The sequence below is a fragment of the Uranotaenia lowii genome, chromosome 2 (assembly GCF_029784155.1).
Source record: "Uranotaenia lowii strain MFRU-FL chromosome 2, ASM2978415v1, whole genome shotgun sequence".
In the NCBI taxonomy this organism is placed as follows: Eukaryota; Metazoa; Arthropoda; class Insecta; order Diptera; family Culicidae; genus Uranotaenia; species Uranotaenia lowii.
In genome coordinates this window covers 203,840,682-203,866,238 of record NC_073692.1, presented here as the reverse complement: position 1 = coordinate 203,866,238, position 25,557 = coordinate 203,840,682, and the positions used below count along the sequence as shown (strand labels likewise).

Below are 25,557 nucleotides of genomic sequence, written 5' to 3'. Positions count from 1 at the left end.
TCTATCGCAGCTAGTACATCTCTTACTGGGGTGCAGGGTGGACATACAATGCTTGGTTTATTCTGTATAAAAGCTTAAAAATTTCCATTTTTGAACCAAACAGAGCTCCACTCAAAGACATCGTATTTAAAATACAGCAAAAACTAGCAGCTGATTTCAAGATTTCAAGTTTTGTTTTTGATGAGGTTTTTACCTATCCAAGTATATAGTTTTCCACGATGATCGACAGCGCAATCTATATTTTTGCTTCCAAAAAATAAATAGATTAAATCTAAAAATTTGTATTATCAAATTTTGGGTTCTAAACCAAGCGAAAATCTATTAGGTTATGATATTGAGGACGTTTTTGCTTTTCTAAACTGTGAAATAGATTAATATATATCACATTGGTATTGACATTTATAATTTTTTAAAGATTTATAAGCTTTTTTCAGTTGTTTCGGGTTGAGAATAAAGAATCCTATTTTTAATTTTGTTCACGTTTGGTCCATGGAAAGTGTATAAAAGGTCCTAGATCATAACGATCCTTGAAGATTGAAGATTTGATTCCAACAGAAAATTTTTTTTTTTTGTCGCTCGCTTGAAAAATAGACTTTTTTCCAGCTTTTTGGGGATTTGAATTACTGTGCACCGTGGAGAAAATTTCGTATAAGATCAGAACAAAGTATACTTGTTCGTGTTTTCATTGGAAAGTTACGCTAAAAGAGATCGTTTTCAGTAAGAAAGTGAAAGTAATCCAATGGTCACATGGGACACTTTTTTTTGTAGAACGACAGTTGTTCAATACTAGATAATTAGTTATGTGTTTTACTTGAAGATGCGTGTCATCATTTGTACTTATTAGGTGAATACAAATTTTTGTGAAGTACTCTGGCTTCTTCTTTGAATTATCCAATCAAATCAAAGCCTCACCATTTCGTTTAAAGTATATTTTGAACATTACAAGTACATAAATTTGAATTTAAAAAAAATGCATTGAGGTTTCATTCCTTTTACCCCAAACACTTTTTCCGCGTCACCAACAATGGATAACATTATGTTTATGGTTTCAATCAATATCAATTTATCTCAAACGTGGTTGAATCAAAAAATCTGAAATTTCCATAAAAAAATTGCCTATCTACGTTCCTGCATAGAGACATCAAGAGACAACCACCTAGTTAACATGTTTGCATAAGAATATTAAAAAATAAAAACCACCAGAAATTTAGCATTGAAAGCACCATAGCGAGATTCCCAGAACTGGGAATAAAATTTCAAAAAAAAACGATCTATATTTTCCACTTGTGAATATGAAAATCAAATTTGAATTAAGAATACAATTTAGCCTACAATGTTTTTTACATACTAAAATAAATGTTTAGGAACACACATTCAACCTTTAAAAAAACCCAAATTCGAGTTTTTGAATCAATCAATTTGAAAAACTAACTCATTTCATCTTAACTATACTTACATATATATATATATATATATATATATATACTGAAGAACTGGGAATTTTGACAGACCAAGTATGTTCTATGAAAATTGTGATCAAATTAATGACAAAAAACTAATATTTGAGTTTTGAAAAAAGGTACATTGGGAAATTAAATACAGCTAAGCAAAGCCAAAAAAGAATGTCGTTTTTTTAAATTAAGATTTTTTTCAACCGGAAGATCTGAGATGCGGTCGAAACTTTCATTGGACCCAAACATGTCTATTAGACTGCCCCAAATTTGTATGGGAAATTCAAAACCTATGAAATGTTATACGCTGCAGGCTAAAATTGATCCTAAGCCTAGTACTAGATCTCATGCCAAATTTGGGCCAGATCGGATCACGGGAAGGGGTCGCTCAACGAGCCTGAAGTTTGTATGGGATTTTGAGACATTTTGTTCGGGAGAAACATGAAAAACCAGTTTTTCAGCAATAACTTTGGTTCCCGTCGGCCGATTTCTTTCAAAAACGGGTTTTCTTAAAGCCTAAATTATGAAAAACATTTCATCCGAAGACTGCATATCGATAAGAGTTAAGACAAAAAAGTTATTAGGCTTCCAAAACTGGTTTTTCATGTTTCTTCCGAACAAAATGTCTCAAAATCCCATACAAACTTCAGGCTCGTTGAGCGACCCCTTCCCGTGATCCGATCTGGCCCAAATTTGGCATGAGATCTTGTACTAGGTCTAGGATCAATTTTAGCCTGCAGCGCATAACTGTTTCAAAAGTCGGGTCATTTGGGGCACTCTAATGTCTATACATTGTCAGATAGATGGATTCTTGACAATTTCAAACATCAAAGAATCGCTTAAATACAGAAAAGCTGCCAAAGGTTATGAACATTTTAAATTTAAAAAATGATTTTTCGTATTTTTTACATACTGAACCAGTTTCTGATAACCTGGTAAAACATATCGGCTTAGTTTTTAAAGTTGAGTAATTAGAATAAAGTACCTACACAACAAATATAATAGCATCAAATTCGGTCAACATGATCTTATCTGCAAGTTGCAATGAAAATTTCCAACAGAGGTTTCGCCATTATCAAATGATTAGCAAAGATATGTGTTAAAACCACTGGGCACAAAGGTCAAACTCCATGCAGTCGAATTCACTGGGCTGGCGCAGTTTCGGTAAGCGGATGACAGCTGTGCGCAAAAACGCGCGAAGTTCATCGTTTTGTTTGGCTTGCGATAGGTCGAGTGAGAATTCTTAAGTGGACAGTAGCACGCGATATTTTAACTATTGGTTAGTTTCGAAACAGTTATTGTTTTAAGTAGATTCGGATAGCATTTGTTGGTAGTCTGAGAAGAGGAACGATGTAAGTTTTTATTGGTTTAACATGTTTTCTGTAGCTTACAAAACTTTGTTCACCCAGCCTATAGATTAGGGGCATAAACTTACGAGTCCAGGTACATTTGCTGGCAGAAGAAGCTGAAACTAAAACTGTAAGTTGACTAAAGTTCTCATGTTGTATATTTGTTAAATTTAATAAAAACCTAAATTCTTTTAGTTTGAGCTGATTCAAACGTGCAGCTACAACAGGAGTTTCATTTCCCAACAATATGGATGATTAAAATTTCCAACTTTGATCCTACTGTTCCTATTGTGGAACATTGGACCTAGAAAAAAAAATTACATAAAAAAGTATGTTTTTTCACTAATAAATAAAAAAAAATTCAATCAAATATTATACCCGAATATCCCGGGTGGTCTCAAATAAGTTATAATAAATTATCACTAGTTTACAGCATTTTTGAACTCAGTAAACTGAAAGCCATTTCTAATGTGAATTCGGGCGCTGAATCCGAAAATGAAATATCCAAATATGAAATTTCGGAAAAATAAAAAAAGTTCTTGTACTAAGATTAAAATATCTCGGACCGCATAACAGTAATTCGAAATCCCTCTTTTTCATATTGAAGGTGAATAAATTTTCTATCGATCATCTGTACGCTGTTTTTGCGTTTGAACAACAGTATTGTTGATATTAGTGACTTTATGAGAAAAAAAATTATAAAAAAACGCATTTTTTTCGAGAAAATTTTGTTTCTACGAAGTTTTAGACTCGATGGTAGCATTTAAAAAATCTGATTTTCTTTTGCGCTTAAACATCAATTTAAAACAAAGATTTCAAGTGGTAATTTATCAAAATCGGTTGAAAATTGAAGAAGTTATGGCTACTTTACCATAATAGTATTTTTTTAGTTTTTCATAATTTAACGAACCGCAGTACACTTATAATAGTATAGAAAGAATGAAACATGATAAATCTCACTCTCACCAAGTCAAAATTATTTATTAGTTTACCAGAAGGTCACATGCCAAGTTTCAGGAAGATCTGGCAATAAGGAGGGGTTGCTTGAGTCTCAAACGTGAATAGAATTTTAAGGTATTTTACACAGTCGGAACGATAAATACTGGTTTTTCATCAATAACTTCTTTCATCGTTGATTGTTTTTTATGATTGATTTTCTTAAAGCCTAAGTTGAGACAAATATTTTACCCGAAGATTGTAACTCGATTGGATTTGAAACAGAAAAGTCTCTCTTTATACGAAAGTACTCGTATAAAACGCAATGCGTAAAAAGTACTAATTGCGTGTTGGACAAAATTTGCGGCCTTTTAACTGCAATAACTTTTTTTCTTCAAGTCCAATCGTGTTGCAGTCTTCGGGTGAAATATTTTTCTTAACTTAGACTTTAAAAAATGAACCATAGAAAACAATCGGCTGTTGATGAAAAAAGTTATTGATGAAAAACCAGTATTTTTTGTTCCTCCCGGGCAGAAAACATTAAAATTTTATTCACGTTTGAGAGTCAAGCAACCCTTCCCAATGGCCAGATCTTCCTGAAACTTTGCATGTGACCTTCTGGTAAACTAATAAATAATTTTGACTTAAAGCGAGTGAGATTTACCATGTGTTGTTCTTCCTATACTATTATAAGTGTACTGCGGTTAGTTAAATTATTAAAAACTGCAAAAATTACAGTTATGGTAAAGTAACTTCTTCAATTTTCAACCGATTTTGATGAATAACCACTTGAAATCTTTGTTTTAAATTGACATTTAAGCTTAAAAGAAAATCAGATTTTTTGAATGCTACCTTCGAGTCTAAAGCTTTCGTCGAAGCAAAATTTTCTCTAAAAAAATGCGTTTTTTATTTTTTTTTCTCATAAAGTCACTAATATCAACAATACTGTTGGTCATACGCAAAAACAAGGTTCAGATGATCGATGGAAAATTTATTCACCTTCAATATGCAAAGAGGGATTTCAAATTACTGTTGTGCCGTCCGAGATAGGGTTAGTTGCTCTATTTTGGACCCTTTAAGCGATGGTTTTAAAATTATCATATTTTTCTCATAAATGGACGGGAAAATTATATCTTTCAGGAAATTCATTTATAAGTCATGATCTTATCTGCAAGTTTCAATGAAAATTTTCAACTTAGGTGTTGCCGTTATTGAGAGATTTGCAAAGATATGGATGATCAACGTTTCCAACTTTGAACCTACTGTTCCTATTTTGGTACTGGACCGGTTCCTTTCATTGGACCTAGAACAAGAATTCCTATAGAAAGTATGATTTTTCGAAAATAAATGAACAAATTCATTGAAAATATAATCTTCAATCCATTATTATCATACAAAAGTATACCAGCTTTTTAACTTTGAAAAAAAAAACTAAAATTTCTGTTATGAATATCATAAACTGGTTGATCCTCGTCAGCTCTATCAGCAGAACAATAGCTGAAACTTGTTTGTGTTTACTTACTTGTAGTTTTTTTTTAAAGCTGGCAAGAAATGTTAAAAATATTCAATATTGGTTCTGAATTTTGCCCCAATTATAAATTCGCACCTTTGTTGATTTGTTGGTATTGATACAAAGTATTGGTGATGTCAGGTCTAAACATGGAACATCAAAGACGAAAGTTTCCTATGTTTGGACCCTTTCCAAATTTTCCGAGTTTTCCATAGATTTTCATTCATTTTAGGAAAAATAGGTAGAATGGTTAATATTCTTCACAGTGAAAGTAATTTTCTTCCAAACTTTGGCTTGGACAGTAAAAAATCGTGATTTTTCCTTAAACACTCCAATTTCTCAATATGCGCCCCACTAATTGAGCTGTCTGATTTATCACTGGTGAGAAGGTACATTTTTAAAATCGTTGAAAAAAATATCAGAAAGACTTTTAATGGTAAAAAATGGTATTATAGGAATCAGGAAGAACAAGGGTTCATTGGGTGCATAGGAATATCTTTATTCTATACCAGCAAAATGAATTATTTACAATTTTCGGCATTTTAGGACTAAAGTAGGCTCTAGGTCGAAAGTAGGAGCACTCACCCTATTTTAATCTAAGTACAAGAACCTTTTTAATTTTTTCCGAAATTTTATATTTGGAGCATAACTCAAAAACGGTTCTACTGAGATTTTTTTGAATTTCATTTTCGGATTCAGCGCCCGATTATACATTAAAAATGTTGGTCAGTTAATCAAGTTCACGATTTTTTTTTAAATTTTGTAAACAAGTGTAATTAATCAAATATTATCATAAAAAGTGTTATATGATTTTCATTATGTTTTTGAACGATCAAAAACACTAAAATTTCTGTTATGAATATCTCACTTTTAAACCCAAGATTAAGCATTACTGAACCACTTAGACAATTTTTATCTATTTTATAAATTTTCATTGATCACTATCGACTTATAAATTTATCATCACAGCTCATTCAAAGCCGAACATTTTTTAAACGATGAGTCTAACGAAACAGTCTCAAACCACCGAAAGTTCAAACGCTTTAAGACTAAATAAACATTCAAAATCCATTCTATAGAATTTGGTTGCTGAAGAAAAAAGTAAACGTAACTTTCAAGCGATACAGATATATGTACATACCTTAAAAAAATCAACGGTGGGAAAGTGTATTGCTGGTAGAAAGAAGGTCTCCAATACTCTGATTGAACCATTCAAACCGATTAACATGTCAATCCTAATCTCAACCAAGGGTATAAGTGATCCCTATCGATGTAGTTTCGAAAGATGCTGCTGCCGTAAATCTCCGCTCAGAACAATGCTCGCTTAATGTATGTTTCTATTCACTCTTCACGATGTGAAAAGAAAACCTGTCATAAGCTTAATTACACATTAAAAAATTGCCTAACCTGGACTTGGCCGATCACTAAGTGGTCAGTGTAGTGTTGAAGTTTTCCAAACATTCTACCATTCGGTTTGAAATCTGTTTGAATGATTTTTCTCTTCTACATACGGTAGCAAAACTTTAGCGAAAGAGAATGGCTTCTTTTTATGGGCTCATGATTGGCCTCAGCTGCTGTTGATGATCAGTACCGGCAGTAACAGCAGCAGTTTTTTTAATGTGTTGATAGCCTTTTTGTCCCACAGAGATAATAGTTGATATCCCATGGAGCTGTTGGAGTATTAAATTGAATGTCTGTTTTGCAAATGAATGTGTTGAAAACGGTTTTTTGTCGAATTTATTTTCATTGAAGAAGAGTGATGTGTATTACATCATTGGACAAGGCGCTAACGTCGCTCCGACTGACACGTTCGAAGAAAAGATTTGATCAATATCAATTCTGCGAGAAAAAATCGAGAGAAGCTAAAAATGAGACTCCTACGTAATCTTTCTCTAATGACCTTTGAATTTTTGGAGCTATCTTCTGAAATCTGAATGAAAATTGTATAGTTGTATACACATTTAACAATTTTTTATCTTTTCTTTTTTCAGCCAAACATCAAAGCTCAGCGAAGGCAGCTGACACAACAACAGCAAAATCACATATTCAGCGACATTCAGCAGCACCAGCATCGATTTAATCTGCACGCAAACCGACCGCCATCGAATGTGATAATCCAACCCTCTATTCAGCTGCCATTGCCGCAGCAGCAGCTTAATCAGCGACCATTCGTCAACACAAACAATCCATTCCAATCAAATCCGCCACCGCCACCACTACCACCATTCAACAACAAACAATTGCCCCCTCAAGTGCCACCCCAAAACTTCAGACCCCCGCCATCCGGCAGACAACCGCCACACAATGGCTTCGGAGCTCAAGTAAACCGATTCTACATCCAACAACATCACACACAAACCTCATTTATACCAAATTTTTTACGAATCTTACAGCAAGAAACACGAATCCCTCCACCATCACTATCACTACAACAACAACAACCAAGACCTGTTCCGAACACGCTTCAGCCACCCCTACAACAACAATTAGTACATCAACAGCCTCCGTTCTTCAACGGACCCCAGCTGAACAATCAGCCCTTCATCAGCGGATCCTTCCCACCGTCGGATAATGCTCCCTTTGGAGTTCCTCGAATCCCCGATCCTCGCCCAATCACATCTTCCGTACAGAATCCCTTCCTTCAGCCTCCAACCTTTTCTGCACCGCAAGCACCGATCCCTAGCCAAGTGCGATTCCCCTCGAATACGCCAACTGCCCAAGCACAAGCACTCTTCCAAGCAGCCCCCATCCAGCAGCAATTCCCCTCGGTCCAAACGATTGTTCAGCAACCCTTCGATAACCACATCCGCTCCGAAGTCCTCCCACTCGCTCAACAACCACTACAGACTCCCAACTTCAACCCATTTGCCAATACAGTCCCTCAGCAGCCTGCCTTCAACAACTTCGCACCGGTACAGCAAAGCTTGCCAGTGTTTGTCGGCCCTCAACCACTAAACTCGCAGCCGGGAGTGTTTCCACAAATTCAACCCGCCGCCACTAGTCAGCCATTAGTTCAACAGCCTCCACAGCAGCAACAAAGCTTCCCCGTTCAGAACCAACCTCAGTTGAACTTCCAGCAGCAACAAGAGCTGGAGAAACGCCTGAAAGAAGAGAGTGCTCGCATCCGTGAGCTGCAAGAGAAGCAGAAGGTCATTCAGAAACACGAACAGTTCCTGCAGAAACAGTACCAAAAACAGCAAGCCAAGGTACAGCAATTGCACGAAGATTTCCTCAAGAAGCAACAGAAGTTGATCAATCAACAACAACAGGACTATGAAACTATCCGTAAAACGCCAACAGTATCGAGCAATATTCAACAGAATGAGCCAGCATACGGTGATCGTATTGTTAGCGATAAAACAACGACAGCTTCCTTCAAGAGACAGAATCCAACGACAGCTGCATCGATTACTGTGTCAACAACAACAGAACCTCACCTAGCAGTTATTCCGTTGAAGCATAACAATGGAAAGAAAGAATACACAACGATAACCAAGACCGATCTGGACAGCTTGCTGCAATCGAATCGCCAGAATCTGCTGCAATCAATCAGAGCAGAAGTAACAAAGCCTACTAAAGCTCGTACCACTAAAGTCAAATCGACAAAGGCTCTCGGACGTGAAGATTTGTTGAAACAGCTGAAACTTGCTCTAGCCGAACAGGGACCTCAAGATTTGGGAGGTAAGAACTTCAGCTCAACTGATCTGGTCCTACCTAATGGCGAAAAGGTTCAGGTCATCCGTACCACCGACCCTGAAATCATCAAGCGAGCAAACGCAAACTCGGAAGCTGTTCTGACTCAACAACTGGATTCTCCCACGACTGCTAAGGCACTCTCTTTCGAAGATATAGCCAAGAGCGGAATCCTCCCTCCGGGAGCTGATTTCGAATTGATCAAACAATCAGAAGATGGACAAGTTCAAGAAGTTGCCAAGATTCCCCCACAGAAAAAGGTAACTTTTGTCTACTTGGAAGAACAAGATGATGGCTCGTACAAAGTTCAGGGCGTAAAAGGAAGTAATGATAAGGACACAAAGACGTCTGGTACCGAAGTCGATACCATATTGAAGCGTATCAAAAATGGTGAGATCCAATTGCCCCCACCATCCAACAAAGTGGTCAATGCACCGATTCTCTTGGAAGGACCAACCACGTCCACCACCACACCACGCATTGTCCCAGTTCAGAAAGCCAGCTCTGTGACGATTATCCCTCACAGTACCCCAATTGAGAATCACCGCACGACTAACTACGTTGCAGATCACACAATCCCTCGAACTGTTTCATCCCCGGTCACCTCAAACTACGTGTCAACCGCATCCCCCTCAAGCCCCAGTTCAATAACCGCATTCCCCCATAGCACCTATTACGGTAGTACAATCCCACAAACCTCAACCGTTGTCTCGACCCCATCCCCCATCACAAACTTTTTCTCAAGCGAAAAATCGACCAATCTCTTCACCGGAATCAGTTCGACGTACCCCACGAGCACACCACCTGCACCGACTGTAATCCCATTTTCAGGCTCTAGCACTGTTCAATACTCTACCCGTTCGGAGAACTACAACTCCCCTTCGACTATCGCCCAACAAACAGCTAGCTCCAACATCTTCACCCAGCACGCGACCGGAAAATTCGACGTAGTCATTCCAACCGTCCCCACTCCGGACAACTCGCTGACCACCCAGAACCTATTCAAACAAACGCAGCTGCAACAATCCAAGCAATCGTTACCGCTGATTCAACACACTACACCGCGGGAGTCACTACAGCAGTCACAATCCCAACAACAACAAACCACCTCGACCAACGAACTGCCAGCGATTCTCAAGAAAAGCGGACTATTTGCAATGGCCAAATACCTCCGACAGTCTGGCTTGGACACCATCCTCAACGAAACTGGTCCCTACACGATCTTCGTGCCAACGGACAAAGCCTTCCGAAGTCTCCTGGTGCAGCTGGGAGGACCGGAGAAGGCGGAAGAAAAGTTCAAGAACAATCCACGACTGCTGAGTGGCGTAAGAATAATCTTAGAATAATTTACAAGATTTTTTCTGAGTGTACTATTTTCAAACCTCACACCTTTTACAGTTACTGCTTCATCACGTGATCCCCGGATCTTTCGAAATTGGCACCCTGCAGGACGAGATGACTGGAGTTTCGCTGGCCGGAACCCAGCTGCGGGTGAACCAATACAATATGCACGATTCCGAATGGAATGACGTAAAAGTAAGTCGTCGTCGCCTACTTTTCCATAAACACTTAACATCTTAACCCATTTGAACTAAAATAAGGTAACAACAATCAACGGTGCCATGGTCGTGCCAGACAAGCAGGACATCATCATACCGCAGGGAATTGCGCACGGCGTGGATCGAGTAATGTTCCCGCTGCCAGTCGGTGACATCCTTCAGACGCTGCAGTCCGATCGGGAACGACGGTTTACCCACTTCCTTCGAGCACTTTACGCATCGGGAATGTCCGATACACTGCAGAACAAAGGTAAGGCAACTTCTTCTGCTTGAATCAGAATTCATCCGACTTTCTTCGTTCATTGTAGGTATCAAAACTTACACGGTGTTTGCGCCGACCGATGTCGCGTTCTCTCATCTGTCGACGGACGAGCTGAACAAGCTGGTCACCGACAAGGAACAGGCCGAGGAGCTGGTCAAGAAGCACGTCGTCCCGGGGACGCTCTTTACCGCCGGCATGAGGTTCTACCAGGTCAAGGATGCCATGGCCGAGGGGAAGACGGTGACGCTGCAGAAGAGTGGAGGTAAGCATTGGACGATTGCTTACAACTGACTATTCTTAGAGAGTTCCTCGACTGTCTTCATTAAATTAGGTCATTTAATAAGGTGCTGCTTCATAATCGCCCAGTATTTCTCGATGAGGCTGAGCTGCGAAGTGTTGGGAGGGTTGAACATTTACCTTATTGTCCGAATACCACTTCAGCACGTCCTTGAAGTAGTAGCATGAGGCCAAATCCGGCCAGAAGATTGTTTGGACGTTTTGAGCCTTCAAGAGAGGAAGCAGCCGCCCATCGTGTCCTGGGTCACGAAAGGTGCACTCCGCTTCCCGCATGTGCAGATGACAGGAATTTATTCGCAATCTTGGACATCTTCTGAGTGCGGACATGCTCCATAACGCTGCATTTATACTTGACCGTGAAAAACAGGTTGCCGGGAATCTGTTTGAAGTCGGCCTTCACGTATGTATGTTTTGTCGTCCATGATGCAGCATTCAACTTTCCTCAGCTTGTTTAGTACAATTTACTGGCACGGGTTTTGGCAGACTTGTTTTGCTTCTCGTCACAATTAGGGGCCTTATGTACCTTAAACTCAACAGAAACTCAACGCATCCCGCAAAGGCTTCGTGCCGCAAGCCGAAATGTGCCGGGATAAGGACGGGGGTATCCTGACGGACAATCGTGAGGTGATCAAAAGGTGGAAGCAGCACTTCAATGAACACCTGAACGGCGCACATGCAGGAGATCAAGACGGTGGGGGAAGGCACATCGCCGGCGTAGCCAGCCACTCCCAACCATGAGTGAAGTTAAGGAAGCCATTCGCCAGCTGAATAGAAACAAGTCGGCTGGAAAGGATGGCATCGCAGCTGAACTCATCAAAATGGGCCCGGACAAGTTGGCCGATTGCCTACACCGGTTGATACTCCGGATCTGGGACATAGAACAGCAACCGGAGGAGTGGAAGGAGGGGGTAATATGCCCCATCTACAAGAAGGGCGACAAATTGGACTGTGAGAACTACCGAGCGATCACTGTCCTCAATGCCGCCTACAAAGTGTTGTCCCGAATCCTACTCCGCCGCCTCACACCGCAAGCAAACAGATTCGTGGGAAGTCATCAGGCCGGCTTCATGGAGGGACGGTCTACGACGGACCAGATATTCACATGACGGCAAATCCTCCAAAAATGCCGGGAGCACCAAGTCCCTACGCACCATCTATTCATCGACTTCAAAGCCGCATACGACACGATCGACCGTAACGAGCTATGGAAAATTATGGACGAGAACGGCTTTTCCAGGAAGCTGATCAGACTGATCAAGGCGACGATGGATGGAACGCAGTGCTGTGTGCGGATTTCGGGTGAATTGTCGAGTTCATTCGAATCGCGTAGGGGGCTTCGACAAGGTGATGGTCTATCCTGCATGATGTTCAACGTGGCGCTAGAAGGTGTTATTCGACGAGCGGTGGGCGAAATGCGGGGCACGATTTTCAACAGATCCAGTCAACTTATCTGCTTTGCCGATGACATTAATACAGTCGGCAGATCATCTGCGGCGGTGGAGGAGATCTACCGCAAACTGAAACGCGAAGCAGGAAGGATTGGGTTGATGATTAATACGTCCAAGACGAAGTACATGCTGGCCTGCGGATCCGAGACCGACCGAACCCGCTTATCCAGTAATAACAAGGTCACGATCGACGGCGACGAGCTGGAGATAGTCGAAGACTTTGTCTATCTCGGCTCACTGGTGACCGCAGACAATGATACCAGCCGTGAGATCCGGAGGCGAATTATCAGCGGAAGTCGTGCCTACTATGGACTCCACAAACAACTGCGGTCGAGAAGACTTAGCCCTCTCTCAAAGAGTAACATGTACACGACGCTCATTAGACCGGTTGTTATCTACGAGCACTAGACGTAGATATTGCTCGAGGAGGACCTGTGCACACTCGGAGTATTCGAGCGACGAGTGTTAAGAACCATCTTGGGCAGCGTACAGGAGAACGGAGTGTGGAGGAGATGGATGAACTGCGAGCTCGCGTGTCTCTATCTACGTTGAATCCAGTATCCACAAGGTGTTAAAGGCTGGCTTGGACGGTTGCCCTGGACCGACAGAATTTTAGGAATTGTATTCATCAGGTTATGTCGTTAGACGGAATACTATGAAAATAAATAATAGTCTACTGAAACGCAGAAGGCGAGCCCGGGACGAGAGGCGCCTTTTGTCGAACGACTAGGTTAGTACTCGAGATAACTCCTACAGAGCGCTGAGCCATAGATCAGTAAGTTTTCAACCTATGAAACCATACCAATAGAATCAGCAACTGTAAATCGTCGAAAAAGATTCAAAACATATAATGTGCACACTTTTCTTGCACGACGCAATTGTGCAATACATCGAAGGACTCCCCTACACCCTACTCTAGAAACTTGTGGGGAATGATGCCTGAAGTCAGAATGAATGCCAAACCTACCGGTGAATGTGGCGGAACAGACTAATCCTGATCTTACCCCAACCTGTACAATACTGCAAAGTTAGTGTTATTGGCTTTTCTAGTTGATGCTTTTCGGTGAATTTGAAATCAAATACAAACAATTCTTTTGACGTTTCGGCCTACTACCTTCAGCCATCCTCAGAAAACTATATTTTAAACAAAAAACTTAAATTAATACAAAAAATTCTTCACAATATTTCATCACAATTTCACTGCACTTTTGCACTTACGATTTGTATCGCCGCGTGCTTCCTGAACGGCTGTCTTACTTGATTTAAGTCCGGTTTTGAATCGCTTCTAGCAGCTGGCGTCTATCATTCCCGGTGTCGTCGTGATGTTGTTTGTTGTCGTCGTGTTCGGTGACGTCGTTTTTGAATCCGTCGTTTTAGTTGCGAATTGTGGCGTCTCTCTTAGTTTTTTAATAATAGAGCTATATATTTTAGAAATTTCAATCGAATCTTGCTTGATGTTTACTGTTCTTCCTTTTTTGAGTTTTATGTGTAGTGTTTCAGCTGTTTTTCGTTTTCCTTCTTGGTTTACTCTTTCTAAAATATATGCTTTGTCGAAATTAAACTTATGGTTCTGTTCTATGGCATGTTGTGTCAATCCTGTGGCTCTGGTGTTTTGTTTGAGACTCGTTTTATGATTTTTAATCCTTTTTTCCAGAGTTTGAGATGTTTGTCCACAGTATTCTTTCCCGCATTCACAAGGAATTGAATATACCACATTTGTCTGTTTTAATTTTGGAATTTGGTCTTTCGTTTTTGTGAATAAACAGGTTTTAATTTTGTTGATTGGTCTCGAGGATGCAATTATGCCATGATTTTTCAGTACTCTACTAACTTTTTCACTCAATCCAGGAATGTATGTTAGTGAGACGTATTTTCCTAGATTTTCCGTAGTGCTGTTGCTTAGCGAGTTGTAAATAGCATCTACCCTCTTTTTTAAAATATATTTGATAAATTCATCTGGGTAATTATTTAAATGAAGTATTTTACTGACTTTATTGATGCTCATTTCACGTTTTTCAACGTCGCTAAGTTTCAGTGCCCGGTCAATCAATGCAATCGCTGTGTTCTTTTTGTGTATATATGGACTTTCTGAATAATAATCCAAATATCTTCCGTTTTCTTGTTTGGTGTACCAGTTTTTCTCAATCTTTCCCTGACACCTAGAAAGTTTGAGATCCAAGAAACGCAATGAGTTTTCAGTTTCTTTTTCCAGCGTAAATTTTATGCTTGGGCATTGACCGTTAAATTCGACTAGCACGCAATCTATGTCGTTTTCATAACCTACTATCAAACAGTCATCGACGTAGCGTTTATACATCACGAGGTTGATACCTTTATCTCGTAGGCATTGGATGGCGGTTTCCTCGAGTTGTTCCATCAAGAGAGACGCTACTACCGGGGATAGAGGAGAGCCCATCGGTGTGCCAAAAGTTTGCTCGAAGATTTTACCATTGTACTGAAAAAACGACGCTCCAAGTATTGTGTGAAGGGCGCGTTTGAATTCAGTCCATGGTATCGGCGTGTAATCGCTAATTTCCCGCCACTTTTGTTCAATTATATCGTACACATTTTGAACTGGTACGTTCGTGTAGAGCGACACGACGTCCAGCGAGTAAATAATGCAACCCTCAGGGACCCGAACATTGGTGATCTCCGACGCGAAGTCGAAGCTACTACGCACGTGGTGTTTCGTTTTGCCGACGACGTTTTGTAGCACGTTGGCAAGAAACTGAGCCATTCGGTACGTAGCTGACCCCACTGTCGACACTACCGGTCGAAGCGGGCGGTCTTCTTTATGAAGACCGCCCGCTTCGACCGGTAGTGTCGACAGTGGGGTCAGCTACGTACCGAATGGCTCAGTTTCTTGCCAACGTGCTACAAAACGTCGTCGGCAAAACGAAACACCACGTGCGTAGTAGCTTCGACTTCGCGTCGGAGATCACCAATGTTCGGGTCCCTGAGGGTTGCATTATTTACTCGCTGGACGTCGTGTCGCTCTACACGAACGTACCAGTTCAAAATGTGTACGATATAATTGAACAAAAGTGGCGGGAAATTAGCGATTACACGCCGATACCATGGACTGAATTCAAACGCGCCCTTCACACAATACTTGGAGCGTCGTTTTTTCAGTACAATGGTAAAATCTTCGAGCAAACTTTTGGCACACCGATGGGCTCTCCTCTATCCCCGGTAGTAGCGTCTCTCTTGATGGAACAACTCGAGGAAACCGCCATCCAATGCCTACGAGATAAAGGTATCAACCTCGTGATGTATAAACGCTACGTCGATGACTGTTTGATAGTAGGTTATGAAAACGACATAGATTGCGTGCTAGCCGAATTTAACGGTCAATGCCCAAGCATAAAATTTACGCTGGAAAAAGAAACTGAAAACTCATTGCGTTTCTTGGATCTCAAACTTTCTAGGTGTCAGGGAAAGATTGAGAAAAACTGGTACACCAAACAAGAAAACGGAAGATATTTGGATTATTATTCAGAAAGTCCATATATACACAAAAAGAACACAGCGATTGCATTGATTGACCGGGCACTGAAACTTAGCGACGTTGAAAAACGTGAAATGAGCATCAATAAAGTCAGTAAAATACTTCATTTAAATAATTACCCAGATGAATTTATCAAATATATTTTAAAAAAGAGGGTAGATGCTATTTACAACTCGCTAAGCAACAGCACTACGGAAAATCTAGGAAAATACGTCTCACTAACATACATTCCTGGATTGAGTGAAAAAGTTAGTAGAGTACTGAAAAATCATGGCATAATTGCATCCTCGAGACCAATCAACAAAATTAAAACCTGTTTATTCACAAAAACGAAAGACCAAATTCCAAAATTAAAACAGACAAATGTGGTATATTCAATTCCTTGTGAATGCGGGAAAGAATACTGTGGACAAACATCTCAAACTCTGGAAAAAAGGATTAAAAATCATAAAACGAGTCTCAAACAAAACACCAGAGCCACAGGATTGACACAACATGCCATAGAACAGAACCATAAGTTTAATTTCGACAAAGCATATATTTTAGAAAGAGTAAACCAAGAAGGAAAACGAAAAACAGCTGAAACACTACACATAAAACTCAAAAAAGGAAGAACAGTAAACATCAAGCAAGATTCGATTGAAATTTCTAAAATATATAGCTCTATTATTAAAAAACTAAGAGAGACGCCACAATTCGCAACTAAAACGACGGATTCAAAAACGACGTCACCGAACACGACGACAACAAACAACATCACGACGACACCGGGAATGATAGACGCCAGCTGCTAGAAGCGATTCAAAACCGGACTTAAATCAAGTAAGACAGCCGTTCAGGAAGCACGCGGCGATACAAATCGTAAGTGCAAAAGTGCAGTGAAATTGTGATGAAATATTGTGAAGAATTTTTTGTATTAATTTAAGTTTTTTGTTTAAAATATAGTTTTCTGAGGATGGCTGAAGGTAGTAGGCCGAAACGTCAAAAGAATTGTTTGTATTTGATTTCAAATTCACCGAAAAGCATCAACTAGAAAAGCCAATAAGAATTAGCGGTGATCAAAGCTCGTTAACAAAGTTAGTGTTATTACCAAAACCGCGAAAATCCTCAGAAAATCCGTTTGGCTGCTGGATACTTTTTTCAAACTTATTGATAGGATAATCTTCAACTGATTGACGATCTGCACAGTGAACGTCTTACTAGATAAGAAGGAGTCCAGCATACGTGACTCCAGATCGCAACGCAAATCAACGAGCAAAACAAACTTCGAGTCGCTAAGAGGCGACTCGAAGTCTGTTTTGAGTGAATATGTGGGAACAGCTTCGAATTGCAAGTCATTTTAGAAGGGATCAGGCCTTCAGCCGTTAATAAAAGCTTAGTTTTAGCTGTGGTGTAGCGAATCAAGGATATTACCAAACATATTATAATCAACATTGGTAACTCTCAGCATGCTTCATACAGTCCAGCAAGGACATGCACTTCAACACCACCTTCAGGAGAAAGTTCTTACTAAAAGAGTCAAGTTGGCGTGTTTCGTCGAGAAATTTCTTAGTTTGTTTTCAATCAGTCATTTTTTTGTCAACGAAGTTTTCATTAACAAATAACGATGAATAGTACGAATATACTTATGTATCTAATGTGTGGTATTGAAAAACTCCCGTTTTAAACAGGTAAACATTCAAAATCAAGATATCCCGGATATTCATTATGATAAATATGTTACAATTCCCCAGATATCTACAAAACCTTTAATCGGTACCTGCTTCCGTTGCATCCAATTGCACATAATCTCGGTTGGATGGATGCCTCACCCACCTCGGGCGATTTGAACTGGATAGCCAGCTCTGAAATTGCCTGGTGATGTCTCCCCCGAGGAAGAAATCTACTTTTGGACTTTTCGGATCTGGTTTGCCTCAAGGCATTCTATGGGGATTGCAGATAATACTTTTGAATCCCAGAGACTTTAAGATACCTCCACAAACTACGAAAGTTCCGGTCCTCGGATGTTTCGGGCAGTCGAAAAGTAATCAATAACTGGAAAAAAAAATTTGCAGTCTCTAGCACAACGGACGAAGGTCTATTTTTAATTTGTTAAATTTTAAATTCCAAGGTTCCGTCAAGCCCGAAAGTTTATCCGAAAACCCTCAGCATGTACCATATATTTCGTTTTTCAGGATATCAAAACTAGGCGAACAGATTTTGTTTGAAGTTCAAGTTTGGGGGTTTTTAGTTTTATTGGAGTACAAGATTCTTATTTCGTTGTAAAATTCTGTCATCTTAGAAGTAATGCACACCAGCAGTAGCAACAGCACCTCATACCAATTCATTGACAGGAAGTTTAATTCTCCCACGGACAATATCAAAACCTAGAATGGGTGTTCTATGTAACATGCCCTTGGTATCATTCATCTTTCCATGGTTTCGCGATTTAGCGGGACGGCAAGCAACACAAGGGAGTTTTATCAAAAAAGGAATTTTGCAAGCTAAAATAATAAAATCTATTTAAAAAAAATCGACCAAGTATGTTTTAGATCTGGTTTTCTTGCCGCTCAAGGAATCGTAAGTAACAGAGCGTCTTTCACGCCGTTGGATTTTAGAATTCGTTCTGGGAATGTGAACGTCCACAGCCATCACCCAGATTTTTTAAGTTTGTTCTCGGGGGAGGCTTTCTTTAATTGGTTGGCTTCCTCATTCAGGGGATCATACACAAGCAAATTTGAGCTAAGTCCTCCAGAAAAATGAATTCCGCAATAATCGGTGTTTAGAATACCTAAAAAATCAATCAGGTAACTAAACGCAATCAAGGTAGATCCATATTTAAATAAGCAATACGAAAACTCACCAGTATCCTATCTAAAAACCAAATTATTGAGGCCCTCAAACAACAACGAAGAAAAATGTTTAACAACAACTGTTCGATTTCTGTGATGCCTAAATTTTGTTTTGTTTTGAAAAATTTATGTCTGTGGCAACTTCGGAAATTTTTATTTGTTTTTCTACGATTAGTTAGAGCTTTCTCCACATGAAGGCGCGCATGGTGTGTCTCCCATTTTTTGGGGGAGTGAGGAATATTGATTATTATTATATTTGATATTACCTTGGTCTCATGACTCATGTCGACTCAATCCAGTAACTGAAGCGAAGCAATCCTTGAAATGGATGTGTCAAGCAATCCTGAAAATTATGACTAGCCGTAAACTAACTCCTGAAAAATTAAGAACATATTTTTCTCTGTAATAAAATTCTTCTTTAATTACTCAAAGCGTAGTCTCTGATCACTGTGGATCCCAAGTCTTCAGGTTATGGATTCCACTTCAAGAGAAGATTCTGCAGCTGATTGGCCCCATTACGAGAATTGGAGGTTACGCATGAAGCTGTTCCTGGATGCAGCGGAGGTCTCGGATGTCCTGGAAAAAGGTGCCATCGTTCCTCAAGACAGAGCTGCCCGTCCAATTGGCGGAAGGCGGATCGGAAGGCGAATTAATGCTTAGGAATTGTACGGCATGAAGAAACTGCTAGAGCTATGTGAAAAGCCTAGGAGAAAAACTTCGCTACGAGATCGGTGAAGAGCCAGAAGTTGGTCCGGCAGTTGAAGTCTGATGGGGCAAAGTTTAAAACAAGCAATCTGGTGTTTAAACTTTTTCTGAAATTACCAGAAAGCTTTGATCTTCTGGTGACAGCCCTCGAGAATCTGGAGAAGAAGGATCATTCGCTGGAAATGATTAAACAGCGACTATTGGCGGAAGTATTCAAACTAGGACAAGAGCACGGTGTTCGTCGGAAGAAAAGGCAAACCGACAGAAGAAATCCAAAGGATCGAAATGCTATCGCTGTGGAAAGCTTGGCCACGTTCAAAGGACTGCCGAAGCCGACAGCCGGAATCGAGCGCGAATACGGTGGTATGCGACCATAAGTAGGACTGTTTCATTTATGGTCAATTCTACAACGAGCCAACTTGAAGCAATTTTCTTCGTTGATTTGGAATGCAGTGACCATCTTGTTACCTGTCGGCGCAATCTGCAATCGATTTGAAAATTGAAGGTACCATTCGTTGTCGATGTGGCGGGCGTCTACCTATTTAGTTGGTCATTACGAAGGCGTTGTTCAAGGCTATACTTCTTGCGGTGGTGTCCGGTTCGAGTTTAAGAATGTAGTTTATCTGCCGGAATTCCGAAGTAACCTGCTGTCAGTCAAGAAGCTAGCGAGGAATGGAATTCACAGTAACAAAGGTGGTCGTATTACTGAAGCTCCTCTTAAGAACAATCTGTATGAGTTGCAGCTCCATTTGGAGGCTTCCTACAATAAAGTTTTGTGTTGCTGAAGTTTGAAATCTGTGGCATCGTCGTATGGGCCATGTAAGTCAGCAGGTGATGGACGTCATGGTAAGAGAAAAACTGGTAGACGGAATGTGCGAGAAGATTCCGCTGGTTGGTTTCTGCGAAAGCTGCGTGAATGGAAAGCAGTGTCGAAACCCTTTTGATGGAACGCGAAGCCGTGTTTCAAGGCCCCTGGAGTGAGTACACTAGGATGTTTATGGCCTTATCAATCGTTTGGCCCGAGACGGCTCCAGATATTTTGTGAGTTTCATTGACGACATCACACATTGTACGGTTGTATCCAATGAAGAAATTACAAATAAATAATATGAAGCCATGGTTAGGACGGAGTTGCAAATGAAATTTTTCAACCTAACTGTTGATCAATGTTCGGAATACAATTCGAATGGGCAGTGTGAATGCTACGGACCGAAGGAATTCAGTGTCAATCAACCATTGCCTATTTACTCTACGCAGCAGAATGGCGTTGCAGAAAGATTCAAACGTACCATCGCCGACAAGGAAAGAACCATTCTGGTTGATTCTGATGTTCTGAATTTTTGTGGCCGGAAGCTGTCCAGACTACAAATTTACTCATCAACCGAAATCCGACGTATTCAGGGGGTGGTAAAGCTACCCGAATCCAAATGTGGCCGAATGGAAATGGATGTCTGGGTACCAAATCTGTTGAGGAAGAAGTTCGATGCAAAGAGCAACCAATACTGGTTGGTTATGTTCCCAACGGGTACCGACATTGGGATCCGGCTATTCGTAAGATTATCATTGCCTGAAAGAAGCCAGATTATCCTTTCGAGATAAAGTAGTTCTGAAGAAAATCATCTTGGTCATTCCTGTACATCATAAGCCAGAGAAGACAGTTGAAGACGATGTTGGTGACGGAGTACACTCCGATGAATTTCATCCTTTGGTCAGTGATGACGAAGTGGATTTCGCATGTCATTTGGCTCCCTTCGCAAAAAAGACGTGGCGACTTTCTCCCAGGTAAGTTCCTTGACTTTACCATTGGTTTCCGAGCAACTTCTGCTGGTGTGGATTCTTTCCCAGATGTACCGAGTATATACGACGGAATCCGAGGCAGGCCAGACGAATCCAAATGGTTGACGGCTTTGAAAAACGAACTTGATTTAATGAGAACGAATACGTATGAGTTCTTGTAAAGTGGCCCGCTGGTATCAAGGCCTTACACTCCAAATGGGTGTTTTCGACGAAGGAGAATGGAGACGGCCAGGTTGTGCGCTTTGATGCAAGATTGGTCGTGAAAGGACTCCTCCAGAAACCCGGGATCGACTATCAAGAGACGTATGTCCCGGTAGCGAAACTAACCACGATACGAACAGTGCTGGCCGTAGCTGCTGAGATGTCCTTCCACATCCATCAAATGGATGTTATAACAGCGTTATTACATGGCGTGCTACAAGAGCAAATTTTCATGGTCGTTTTTGAAGATGTCAAGGCAAATCCAAAATCGGTTTGCGAATTGAAGAAACCACTCTATAGATTGAAGCAAAGTCCTCAGTGCTGGAACGAGAGGCTGAATGATTCTTTATTAAAGGCTGGGTTCCAACGGTCTCAATACGATTACTACTTCTATTCAAGAATCGACGAGAGGGAGAGAGACGCAATATTCCTGGTCCTGTACGTCGATGATCTGGTTGGGACTGGAAGGAACTGTTTTAAATATGAAGCAAAAGTTATATGAGTTCCAAATCCCGGATTGCGGGCAAGTGCGAAACTTTCTTGGCGTTAAGATCGATTACGACATGACGCGTGGTGGGATGAAATTGTCGCAAACTGCCAGTATCTAAAAAATTCTTCGTAAATTTGGCGTGGCCCCGAAGGAAAAGACGTTGCAATTGGAGAAGAATGAAGCTGGAACAACAAGCGAACCGTACCGAGAACTTTGTATCTTCTGATGTCTACCCGTCCTGATGTTTGTTTTACGATTGGCTATCTCGGACGTTTTCAGCAGAATCCATTGAGCATCATTGGAGTGCATTGAAGCGAGCTGTTTGACTTCCTGAGGTATTCCGTATACAAGCAGGCAGAACGACACGGAATATAGGAAGTCTGTAAGCGGTTACATGTTCCAAGTCTTTGGTAAAACCATATCCTGGTGCAGCAAGAAGCAAACAAAACGGTAACAATGTCGTTCAGTGAAGCTAAATATGTGGCTCTGGCAGCGATGGAAGCAATATGGCTGACCAATATTTTTGAAGACCTGGAATTCTGGATCATATCACCTGTGACCAGTTTTGAATACAACCATGGTGTAGTGAATTAGGTAAAGAATAGTAATGAACAATTAAGTTAAAAGTAACTTTACCGGTGAATGACATAAGAAATAGAAGTGTTTTAGCTCAAACGCTTCTGAAACCGTTAGAATGAAATGGTATATTGACGAGAATTGAAAATTACTAAAGAGTAAAAGAGAGGCGAATATATAAATCGGATGGATGAGGGTGCCGAAGAAAATACGAGAGCATTCTATCTGTGATTGTTATTGAAGGTAGACGCGCCAAGATTAACAATTTGAAACGCGAAAAAATCCGTCACAAAAAGTGAAATTGACACAGTACACGACACATGGATGCATGGGAATGGCAAACATATTGACATCAAACATTTTGACATCAGAAAAGCTCTACGCTGTCGGTAGAATCTTTTGATAAAATGAAAGTCCAAATGAAGGGAAAGAAGTCGTAAAACAGTCCAGAAATTATCAGTTTCAAAGTATACAGAGCAAATTTAAATTTATACTAAACATACGATGCTTCTAAAGCTATAAACCAAACCTAAGCCGATCAAACGTCAACCTAATTTAACTCATCGTAACAAAAAGTCATTCATAATTTTGTTTTCATTTTAGGTAAAATCAAAATAAACGACGGTTTCCTGTTGACGTCCAACATTCCATCGACTAATGGCGTCATCCATGCGGTTGATGCTTTGCTGTAGGCTGGATCATTTCCAAACGGAAAACTTTCCGACCCGAAGGACATTTCAGATCTACATGATGCCGATTGCGAGATTTTAATATCAATATTTGATCCAATGATGATTGCTATAATACACAACGATGAAAAGAATGAGGTTTAAAAATCTCTATTTTAACAATTGAAATGGTCAAACAAAACTTTCAATTTATTTTTCACTCAAACTCCATCGTTTGGGCAATTTTGCTATCGAGTATCGCGAATAGATGTTTTCTGAAATGTTTTTTAAGGTCGATTCGCATAAACCAGGTGCCGTCACTCGCTAGCTTACCTCAGTACCAGAAATTTCAGTAACCAAGAGTAAATTCAACGCGAGTAAGCTAGTGGAGGAACTAAAAAACAAAATGGAAAATCGACAAATTTCAAACCACCGGATTTTCGACTTTTCAAACAGAGAAAAAACATTGCACAACACACAAACACACAGCCACGTACACGCAAACACCCACGCATGCTCACGTCACATTACTTTGATTTTAAAAATTTCGAGCCACTATTTATTAACTGCGAATAAAATTCGAACCCATTATGATAATTTATAAAACAGAAAATCCATTATACTATTAAGAATTGTGAACAAATAGGAGCCACATATTGAAAAGTGTGGAAAGGTGAAAATATCAGGATGTTTTCGGTTAAGGATGAAGTTTCCAGGTATCAAATAAACCAGTAGAATCATATACAAATTAGTTGTCCAAACAAATTGATGAAACATTTTCAAAAACAATAGAAAGACAAAAGATATCTAGACGAAAAAATAATCAACTAAATGCAACGAACTTCATTTCAGAAGAATAATCCAGTTACAATTTTTTTTCTTGCAAATCACTTCCTGAAGAAAAATAATCAAGGAGAGAATGTATGAGTGTGATTGTGCAAGTAAATTGTTAATTTATTGATAAGCTATGAAGCGTTTAGGGTAAGCTCTAGTTAGTAAACTGCTAGGTTCAATCTTGTAAATACTGTTTTCCCCCGATTGAACGTTGCAGCAGTAGGAAAACTCGTCCCCTTGGAATAAAAACAAAAAGTTGTAAATTTAAAGTCATTTCTGATCTTAATTCGTAAACTGAAAGAAAATCCAGACAAAATGTGCCTTTTTTTCATTTAGCTTGTCAAGTTGGGTTGGTCGGAGAGAGATCTCTCTGTCCATCATCTGCATGATTTGCGAGATTTCGTAGCCTATAGCACGTCACGAGTGTACGTAGCGACACATCTCATTCACTACATTTTCAGCGTTTAAATTTTGAAGTTGTTGACGCCTGGAAAGAAGCCTGGGGCAGAAAAAATAGCATGTTCTGCCGATTCCTCGCATTCCGGGAAATATGACGAGCTGTTATGCTTAAACCGACGAAGTATTGCTTGAAGCAGCCATTACCCGAAAGGAACTGCGTCAGTTAGAAGTCCCATACCTCCATACTTCCAATTTACAGAGAATGAAAGTCGAGGTATTAGCCTTTGCGTCCATCATTGACACTGCTCGTTGAACTTTACGCTCACTTCTAAAGCTCTTGTTTCGGAACACTCCCTTTCCTCCGCCTGCGATATGTCGATGGCAATCATGCCGCGATGACAATATCATGTATGCACTGGAAACTCGTACAGCTATCAGCCGATCTGTGCTCTGTTATTAGGATCTGTTGCGCTCTACCTCTAAGTAGTAGTTCTTGCTACTTTTTGAACCATGACACATCGGCATAATCCAGACCAATGAATCGATAACTATCGATGCACTTCCACAACAGTATTTGACATTCGCACTAAAACTTAAGCGATTGTCGAACATTACTCCGAGGTATTTCTGCTGCTGTTTCGAAGATGACGTGTGTCCTCCAACAGTAATCTTCATGTGCAGCTCAACTCATTTGTTGGTCACTAGCAGAACTTCGGTCTTATGGTGAGCTACCTGAAGTTTAACTCCCTTCATCCAGATGCCAACCCTTTCTACGGTCACCGTTGGAAGGTCTTTGTTGTACAGCACTTGGGCAGTGGAAAGGAGAGATCATTACTACTTGCTGGTAGATATTGGAATACTTTATTTTCTATCTTAACATCCTTTCATAGCAAAATTCATCCCTTTGGTTACATATCTAATTATTAATTAATTATATGTATGCTGTTTGTCCCATTGATTGCTATGATTAGACAAATCTCAGCACTCCTTCTCAACAAACACATTCGCAATTTTTTAACTGCCTCCGGCGGCTGCGGTCACTC

At 40.2% G+C, this 25,557-nt stretch overlaps 1 protein-coding gene across 4 annotated transcripts in view; it reads left to right on the top strand.

Annotated features, from left to right (window-relative positions):
- Nucleotides 1–24,384, top strand: part of LOC129743835 (AP2-associated protein kinase 1) — a 346,270-nt gene extending 321,886 nt beyond the window's left edge. For 2 of the 4 annotated variants that reach the window (XM_055736043.1, XM_055736042.1), the window contains 5 exons: nt 7,238–10,264; nt 10,338–10,475; nt 10,541–10,748; nt 10,807–11,022; nt 23,217–24,384. In XM_055736043.1, coding sequence (XP_055592018.1) covers nt 7,238–10,264; nt 10,338–10,475; nt 10,541–10,748; nt 10,807–11,022; nt 23,217–23,305 — 3,678 coding nt within the window. In that variant the 3' untranslated portion in view covers nt 23,306–24,384. The remainder of the gene's footprint in view (nt 1–7,237; nt 10,265–10,337; nt 10,476–10,540; nt 10,749–10,806; nt 11,023–23,216) is intronic. The other 2 variants (XM_055736044.1, XM_055736045.1) reach the window with 2 other exon arrangements.
- The last annotated feature ends 1,173 nt before the right edge of the window (nt 24,385–25,557 follow it).